A 9,515-nucleotide genomic window follows, 5' to 3' on the forward strand; every position below is an offset into this window, starting at 1 on the left:
ATGGAGGAGAGCTTGAACAACCTTGTCCAGACATAGAAGAAGAAATATAAGAAAGAGGAGGTAAAAAAAAGTTTCACCTTCATAAAGTTGTCAGTGTTTCGAACTACTTCAGCAGTATGTACCAACATGTAGTACATGCTTCAAGGAGCCTGATTACTTTCCTAAATAGCTTGGGCATTTTTAGGAACTCATCTTTGTTTAACAATTAAGGAACTCTCAAATTTTCCATAGGAACTTGATAATCTATAAGAACTTAGACTTATTTAATTAACTGTTGAACTTTTAAACTTCGAGAACTTTTTAAACCACTAGAGAACTTCTGTAAGAACCTTTTGAACTTTTTTCAGTAACTTAATTTTAAAAACCTAAATTAACTCTGATTAACTTGAGAACTTATATAAATGTTGTTACGTGTTCACCCCTACATGTCAGTAGATTGCAGACAGCTGAGTTCTATATTTTCTTACCCCTCCCAATTCAAGTTCATAATCCTAGCTATAATGGTGGCTGTAGAACCAACATGTTTTAAGTCAGCCAAGACAGATCTAAGCCATTTAGACTGTAGCCCATAACCCCATACAGTGTACAAAATATGTACGCACACATTTAAAATGTACACAATATTCTAAAAATATGAACACTTAGCAAAAAATTAGGAAATGAAAAATAAACAAATTCTAATTTTGTGCTTCCTTTCTTACATTTTTGTCCTTTCTTCCAATGTTTTTATCTCTTTTGATGATTTTATATGCATAGCACTTTGGTCAACAGTTATTGTTTTAAATACGCTATAATGAGGAAATTTTTTAAAAATGGACACAATCCATGTTCAAATAAATATTTTACAGTATTTTACATTTTGAGTCATCTTAAAAACTGTTTTTCCCTATAATGTTAACTGTGTACCTCAGCTGTCAATGCCTACTTTAGACTAAAGTTTTATGGCCTTCTTTGGACTTTGCTACATGTTTATGCATGTTTTCATATGTTACAGCCCTGACTTCATGTCTGGAGAGAAGTCTTGAAGTGAGGATGGCATTTTTTGTTTAATTTCTTTAGTGTAGGAGACTCCTCCAACATTAAAACATAGGTATGATGCTTCATAGCTCAAGTCTGAATGTGCAGGCATAAATTTAAATGTCGCTCCGTGGAAAGCAAATTACTGCAAGTTCTCTTCACCACATTTGCAACACAGATAATGATCCATTAACTCGAGGACTTTTTCAAGAATCCTGGGAGCTTTTTTAATGCACTTCAAGTTCAAAACTTTTTTAAGGAACCTGATCATTTAATTAAGGAATTCTCAAAAGTGACTTGGCTTAAGAAACACTTGATCTGTGAAACCATACCTTTTTTAGGACATGGAGAGTTTTCCTTTAGGGCTACTTTTTCAGGAATTCAAAGAACTATTTAAAGAACTTTTAATCTCTTGGTTTGTTCGGGATAATGAAGGAAGGTTTCAGGGAAATTGATGATGTGTTTTATTAGATTTTTGGGCACCAGTGGAGTTCTGGAAAATTAGGTACATCAAGATTTTGATACAGCATACAAACTGCAAAGCACTAATGAACTTTCCCTCAGCACAGCAGAAACAGATCATTCTGGTAGCTTGTAATCACACTATTCAATGGTGTCAGCTCACAGCTCACATCTGAGTTTAGTTCTTCATGGTGTGCCTCTGACATATGAAGCGCATTTTGCTGGAGCAGTGCAGATCGTTAAGACGTCCATCAGAATGAAGATGAGCGCAGTCTTCATCCCCGGGACCGAGACCATGATGGGTCCAGGCGTCAGGCTGCCCAGGTCTCCACCTCCTACAAAAGAATGATACAAAGTGAGTCTTAAGGTGAGCTGCAACCACCATGACAGACAAGAGAAGCCAGCGTCAAAGCACATGAAGTTGCAGTTCCTCTAATGTCCAATTGAGGCTCGTTCCAGCAGTCACTCAGTTCCCACAAATTTTCAAGGTAAAAAGTCCAACTTTACAGCCGCTATAAACATTTTTGCAGCTCATACAATGAACTATATGGGAAAATGCGCACAAAAATTCTCAAACACAAACGCAATAATGCCAAATAACTATTTATAGTTATGTCTTGATGCATGCTCAATCATCCAGGTAAGGAAATCTCCAAAACTTGATTCTGTTCAACGTTTCTCCCACTGAAAACGCTATGTCCAGATGAACAGAATCAAGTTTTGGATATTTGTAGTTACAGTTATCCCCAAACACACATAAGCATGACCAGTATGATATAAATATAATAGTGGTGTACCCCTGAGATTATAATAATGTAGATGTGACATGAAGCGCCTGAGGACTGGGACTTCAGTTCAGTAACGAAATGTTTTTTCCTGCCTGGAGGTCTGGACTATGAAGGTCATGCAAAAAGACTTTCAGATGTCAGCAGCGAGAACAGCTGACGAGGAAGTGGTAGTCCCGAAGATGCCACTTAACGTTGATGTCTGATGATTTTCCATGATTATGGCTCTCTGGACACTTTTCCTTTTGTCCTTTGTGTTATGTATGGACCAAGAGTTATTGTGTGCTATGCAAGCCATCGCCAGTAGGGGGCACCACGCCCAGTTATGTGTGTGTGTTACGTCTGTGTTAAGGAATAAAGAAGAAGTCAACTAGTAAACAAACTATCGTGTGTGCAGTCTGACTCAGCATAAGCTCTAATAGTGTACTGACACTACAGTGGAAATATAACACTTTGCGTACTATGTGTGACATACTCTTTGTAGGTGTCTTTAAAAAGAACATGTGAGGTCATGTGAACTCATAAACATAAAGCAGGACACCCTCGCCACTTCATACCTTTTGATTTTGGAAAAAGGATGTCTTTGTTTTTCCTGAAGCTCATAATGATGGTGATGATGGGACTGAGTATAACGTCTATTAAATCTATTCATTCTACAATTAGTATTCTTTAAAAATCATTGTCCCACAATGACTAGGGATGGGTACCGGTATGGCACCGGTTCTGACATAAACGGTAGTAACCAGACCGAAAAGCAGCACACATTTCGGTACTTTATTTCGGTGATTTTTTTCCCTGAGATGTGATACACTTCAGATTCTAGCCAATCATTTTATGTTTCCGAGGATAGTAGGCGGGCCCAGGTACGTACGTTCTTTTAGAGCAGAGCTACAGATTAAAAATGCCCAAGGTGAAGCAGTCAAAAGTCTGGCTGTACTTCACAGCAAAAGATGCAAACTCAGCAGCCTGCAACAAGTGCTTTACGCTGATACTGTAATACTGTGCCAAGGAGGTAACACCTCAAATCTGATGAAACACCTGGCGACGCATAGCATTTTTTTTAAAGCCGAGTAATGCACTGTACCTACTAACGGGTGTGGTGCCTGTTATCGGACCCGGAGTTAGCAACATCCCCCAAAAACCCGAAGAGGAGAGTCCTGGCCCCTAGCCCTGTCAGTGTAGCAGAAATGCTGATGGATGATGATGGCAGCAGCAGCCGTTCTTCTCTGCGTGAGTAGCTTCATGTTGTTCGTGTGTAATTAACGTTGAGTACGCTAACCACATTATTGCATTAATGCATGTAAGGTGAACTAGCAAACACCGTCGTAGTTACATGCGGCTGTCTTCTAGTTTGATGGCAGATACTCCCTTCACCCTGGCCAAAAAGGCTAAAATGACCAAAGAAAAATTGGAAAACCGTTAAACATGAGAGGTTTTTGGACAAAGTTTGTGTTTTTTCCATTGTTTAAGCACTGCTTCCAGCCAAGAGTGATACCATATATGCCCTATAGCTGCAGAAAAGGCTAACATTGTTATCTTTTTACAAAAAAACAGCTAAACATGAGAGGTTTTAGGACAAAGTTTGTGTTCTCCATTCTTTAAGCACCGGTTCGAGCACCGTTTAAGCACCAGCACCGTTTCAAAAGTACCGGTTTGGCACCGGTATCGGATAAAACCTAAACAATCCCCATCCCTAACAATGACTCTGGGTTAACTGTAAATAGAAAATGTTGCAGATGGTTTCCTGATAATATTGACTCATGATATTTTACTCATGATTAATTATATACCTTATAGTGTTTATAAATGAACAAGAATAAAGATTAGAAATATGCCCAATTAGAAAAAAAAACAAAAGAAACATCTTTTTTAACAAAAGGTTCATCATACTTGGACTGTGGTGCCTTTAGCAAAAAAAACAAACAAACAAAAAATCAGCATCCTAAAGGCCTCTCTTTGCTGCCTAGAAGTGAAGTGATCGCAAAGAGGGCGCTGCTTTAGCAACCAATTTCACAGTAACTATCAGCCATCAATAACTGCTCACCAACTACTCAGGGAATATCCATTTTCCCCTAGTAACCAACCACTGTGTCATGGCACATAGGTGTGCTGTGAGAAATGATCAGGTGTGCTAGGAAGGTTATCTTGTTCCACCTGATTGGTATTCTAAGCTACCGGCATGAGTAATGGGCAGAACAATTACATTCTCTTCCTAACTGGCAGTACAAAAAACACAGCCCCTCATTTTCTTGCATGTATACCATCAGTTGTTTGTTTTTTTAAGTGTAACAGCTTACCTCCGGTTCATGATGTAGGGTGTCTGGTTGACCCACTCCCACTGCCCAGTCCTCTCATCAGTCAGACCCACCCAGTGGAAGGTGCCCACACTACGCTGGGTCACAAAATCCTGTTTAAGGCAGACGGACAGAAAACTCTAATTTTCAGTTTCAACCAAGAATCAATACAGGTTCCTCCCCTTTTCAGTCACATACATGAGCTATAGATCTGTTTTTATAGATTAGCTCATGACAGAGGAATTCCTGTTGAGGTGACAGTGTGTTTAAGCTGCATCACATATTTGAGTGTCAGTGCAAACAGATGAGAGGGACAGCCAACTCACCCACTCCTCGTCAGTGAGAAGAATGACCAAGTGAGATTCGTGTCCATTGCACCAGTCTCTGGCATCGTGCCACGATAATGGCGTGGTACTGAATAAGTAGCAGTTGGTGCCAAAAGAATCCCAATTCAGAGGACAACAGCCGTGTGCTGTCGTGCCTGACAGACGGACAGACAGAAAGTGTCTGGTTTCCATGTTTTATAAGAGTCATTTCAAAAATACACTTTTAGATATTGGAGACCTTCTTTAAAAGGGGACAGTCCTAGAAGATATTAGACAGTCGTTGTGAGCACTATTTTTAGAACGACATATTTTTGGTGAAGAAATATGATGAGATTAACATCATCCTTTTCAAGAAAGATCAGTGGATGAAAGCACACAATCACATGGTTAAGAAAATTCTAAAATAAAAAAAGGCCAAACAAATAATAACAAATAAGTATAATAAACAAATGGAACAATTGGAGAGCTTAATACAAATCTTAAATTAGGAAATAACACGATTTAGTTACTAATTTCCTCATAAGACCTCGCTCCCCCCCAGAGAGACAAAACCTTTCTGCCTTAGCTTGTTACAGTTTATACAAAGAAACATGAATTTTGGTTCTTAGCTTCAAGAACCTGTTTAAACCTTCCAGTAATGCCTGCAGGTGTTTGAAGTTAGTCTGAGCTCATTAGATGCCTCAGACTCAGAGATAAATGACTTGGGTGCCAATGAACCAAGGCACATTTATACACAGGCTTCTTCTTTAGTAACGGTAAAGGTGTTCTATAAGCTTAAAACTGTGAGGGCATCTTTGGTCAATGAAGCAGAGGGCAGAACATTAGACTGGATGACTAAATGACGAAGAGGGGAGAGGATTAGACAGGAGCTGTGTACCATTGTTGACCAAGCGTTCAAAAGAACATTTGAGTTCGGCGACCGTCCTGCGGAGAGCGTCCAGGACTGAGAGCTGCCTCAGTGCCTCTGATACTGATGAGTTGCACACACAAAGCACAGGTATGTTAATGAAACTACTTGCTAGTGTCAATGTGTATGCAGTGTTGCTCTGCAGAGTTCCCACCTGATGCCAGCTGGTCCTTGTTGTTCTCCACTGCAAACTTCATTGACAAAACTTCTTTTGCTGTATCTATTGCAGAAGAACAGGAAATTACAGAGTGTTAAGAAGAAAGGACAGCAATTGAGTAACTCAGTATCACAGTATGAGTACATCTGAGCTACCTTTGGTGAGCTGCTGTGTGTCCCTCAGTGATTCAGTCAGATTAGAAACACTTTTCTCCGAAGACCACAACCGGTTCCATGTTGACGTGTCTGCAAACACACAGACATATAAAAAAAATTATAAAATAAAATTTTTTTTCTTCAAATCATTACCAAAAAGATTCTCACCATTAAATAAAAGTACTTACTGTTGTTGTTCATTTTATTTTGTGATTATTTACATCTGCTTAACTGTTTATGGCGTAGCACACATTATGCATCATTACTTTCTTTATCTTTTGCCTCCACAGAGCCAGCCTTTTTTGTAATCTTTTAAAAAAGCTTGAACTATTGTTCTCCAGGCTTTCTGAAGTTTTTTTTAAAGGTCATTGTTTTGTTGATATGGCACGGTAACTGAATCTTCAATAACAAATGTTTTGTTTTCTTCTACACATTATACAGGTCAGCTGTTCCACACAGATTTAAGGTTTATGTAATGCAATAGTTTGTAATGACACAGCTGGATCTCTATTCTGACCTCACTGTCTAGATAAAAACACACCTCTTTTGGTTGATTGAGGTAGACAACTGACAGAAAAGAGTTTCAAGAAAGAAACAAGAAAATGCTGGTTTGTGAGTCAGTTACTGCCCACAAACTATGTTTTACATGTTTGTTTTACACCGTCAGATCCACAACCTGAGCATCATTTCATTATATTGTGGCTGAAGTGAAGCCAGACACCTCTACAGTCAATATCTCCTAAAGTGGGCAGCTCACACTTGGAAAAATCCAAAAGGATAAACATCACTGCAGGCCAGACAGGAAAATCTATACACTTGTGTTTTAGGTGTCTATTTTGATAAATAGTGACCTTAAGGCCCTGTTGTGTCCTGAGTGTACTCACTGCTGGCTCCCAGAGCTATGATCAGAATCACGAGGAGTGTAGCCGTCAGAGCAGGAAAGAGCCATCGTCTGTACCTGGAGAACCTGGAGAAATCGACAGTACGAGGCTCTGCGGACAGACAAATAGGACATGAGTTTTTCATTTTACAGAACGCACAGACAGACAGACAGACACACAGACAGGCACCTTTGTTCCAGAAATTGCTCATTTCTTCGTCCACATTGTCATGGTATTCAGTCGTCATGGCGATTCTGGTCTCTGGGTCTGTCTCTGTGTGAAATGGTGTGCGTCTGACTTCGTCTTCATCCAGTCCCCAATGAACAAACAGGCGAACTGTCCAAACACAGAGCCTCAGGTCATTGGCCACGAGCTGCACTTTGCACTGGAAAACACCACCTGTGTGTGTGTGTGTTTGTGTGTGTGTGTGTGTGTGTGTGTTAGCTGATTACTACACCGAGATAATCTACATCAACAACTACAAAGAACTAAACTTTCATGGAAAAAAGGACAAACATCAGAAAATACCTGAGTCTGGAGCTGCAAACAGACTAAAAGGAAAAGTGACGGATGAACACATAATCATTAAAATATTTTTGAGTAGCAGTGGCAATAAAGGTAAGGAAGCAGTGACAGACACAGATTTGTTTTCAATTATTTTAATGTATGTCATAATGTCTGACTACAACATGTCAGTCAGCGGTTAGAGATCTTGCACTTTCCTCCCTGACACTTTTCAATCAACTGCTGCATCTGTTGTCCATCATAGGCAAGGCAAGTTTATTTATATAGCACAATTCAACAACAAGGTGATTCAAAGTGCTTTACAGAGACATTAAAAACGAAAACAAATAAAAAGCATGATTAGAATTGATTTAAAAAACAGTAGATAAAATCAGAACAGTAGGTAAAATCAGTAGTTAAAATTTAAGTTTTGAAATTTAAGCTTAAGAGTGTGGATTTGGTGTTTTATTCAAATGCAGCTGAGAATAGGTGGGTCTTCAACCTGGATTTGAATAAACTGAGTGTTTCAGCAGATCTGAGGCTTTCTGGGAGTTTGTTCCAGAAATATGGAGCATAAAAGCTGAATGCAGCTTCTCCGTGTTTGGTTCTGACTCTGGGAACCGATAAAAAACCGTATCCGGATGACCTGAGGGATCTGGAAGGTTCATACTGGGTCAGGAGGTCACTGATATATTTCGGTCCTAAACCATTCAGAGCTTTATAGACCAGCATCAGAACTTTAAAGTCTATCCTCTGACGGACAGGCAGCCAGTGTAAAGACCTCAGAGCTGGACTGATGTGGTCCACTTTTTTGGTCTTAGTGAGGACTCGAGCAGCAGAGTTCTGAATGAGCTGTAGTTGTCTGACTGATTTTTTAGGTAGACCTGTAAAGATGCTGTTACAGTAATCAAGCCTACTAAAGATGAATGCATGGACTAGTTTTTCAAGGTCCTGTTGAGACATCAGATCTTTTATCCTTGATATATTCTTGAGGTGATAGTAAGCTGATTTTGTTATTGTCTTAATGTGTTTTTCTAAGTTTAGGTCTGCATCCATCACTACACCCAAATTTCTCGCCTGATTTGTGGTTTTTAGGTGTATAGATTGGAGTTCTCTGGTGACCTGTAATCGTTTTTCTTTGGCACCAAAGACTATTACTTCAGTTTTGTTTTTGTTTAGCTGGAGAAAATTGTGGTACAACCAGTCATTAATTTCCTCAATGCATTTACCAAGAGCCTGTACAGGGCCTCGGTCTCCTGGTGACATTGTGCTATATGTTTGTGTGTCATCTGCATAGCTATGATAGTTTATTTTGTTGTTCTTTATAATCTGTGCCAGTGGGAGCATGTAAATGTTGAACAGAAGGGGTCCCAAGATGGAACCTTGGGGAACTCCACATGTGATACTTGTCTGCTCAGATGTGAAGTTACCTATTGATACAAAGTATTTCCTGTTTTCTAAGTATGTTTTGAACCAGTTTAGTACAGTTCCTGAAAGACCTGCCCAATTCTCCAGTCGTTTGAGTAATATGTTGTGGTCAACTGTATCAAATGCTGCACTGAGATCCAGTAAAACTAAGACTGACATTTTTCCACTGTCTGTATTCAGACATATGTCATTAAACACTTTGGTCAGAGCAGTTTCAGTGCTGTGGTTCTGTCTAAAACCTGACTGGAAGGCATCATAGCAGTTATTCTGTTTTAAGAAGTAATTGAGCTGTTGAGAAACTGCTTTTTCAATGATCTTACTTAAAAATGGGAGATTTGAGATCGGCCTGTAGTTGTTCATTTGTGTCTTGTCAAGATTGTCCTTTTTCAGTATGGGTTTAATTACAGCAGTTTTTAGTGATTCTGGAAACACACCTGACATTAAAGAAAAGTTGACAATCTGTAACAGGTCTGACTCCAAGGTCTTTGAGACCTTTTTGAAAAAACTTGTAGGCAGGACATCTAAACAGCAAGAGGAAGAGTTCAGTTGACCTAAGATGTCCTCCAGGTCTTTGCTGTTTATAGGGTGAAACTGTTTGA

General features: G+C 39.3%; 1 protein-coding gene across 1 annotated transcript; it reads right to left on the minus strand.

Moving 5' to 3' along the window:
• Positions 1-1,457: 1,457 nt before the first annotated feature.
• On the minus strand, positions 1,458-7,332 carry LOC100701822 (C-type lectin domain family 10 member A). The gene is made up of 8 exons (XM_003445983.4): positions 7,174-7,332; positions 6,988-7,095; positions 6,104-6,193; positions 5,946-6,011; positions 5,762-5,854; positions 4,885-5,039; positions 4,562-4,671; positions 1,458-1,814 (listed from the first exon to the last, which is right to left on the minus strand). The coding sequence occupies exons 1-8, from the start codon at positions 7,229-7,231 to the stop codon at positions 1,658-1,660; spliced, it is 837 nt and encodes a 278-aa protein (XP_003446031.1). The 5' UTR covers positions 7,232-7,332; the 3' UTR covers positions 1,458-1,657.
• Between the last annotated feature and the right edge of the window lie 2,183 nt (positions 7,333-9,515).

This window comes from Oreochromis niloticus, linkage group LG3 (assembly GCF_001858045.2).
Source record: "Oreochromis niloticus isolate F11D_XX linkage group LG3, O_niloticus_UMD_NMBU, whole genome shotgun sequence".
NCBI lineage: Eukaryota > Metazoa > Chordata > Actinopteri > Cichliformes > Cichlidae > Oreochromis > Oreochromis niloticus.

Bases quoted from the DNA above. Each gene is read 5' to 3' on its own strand.
- LOC100701822 (XM_003445983.4), bottom strand. From the start codon at position 7,231: ATGACGACTGAATACCATGACAATGTGGACGAAGAAATGAGCAATTTC. The intron at 6,012-6,103 runs GTAGCTCAGATG...CTTCTGCAATAG, and splicing joins CACACAGCAGCTCACCAAAG to ATACAGCAAAAGAAGTTTTG. The intron at 1,815-4,561 runs GTAAGCTGTTAC...ATTCTTTTGTAG, and splicing joins CCCTACATCATGAACCGGAG to GAGGTGGAGACCTGGGCAGC.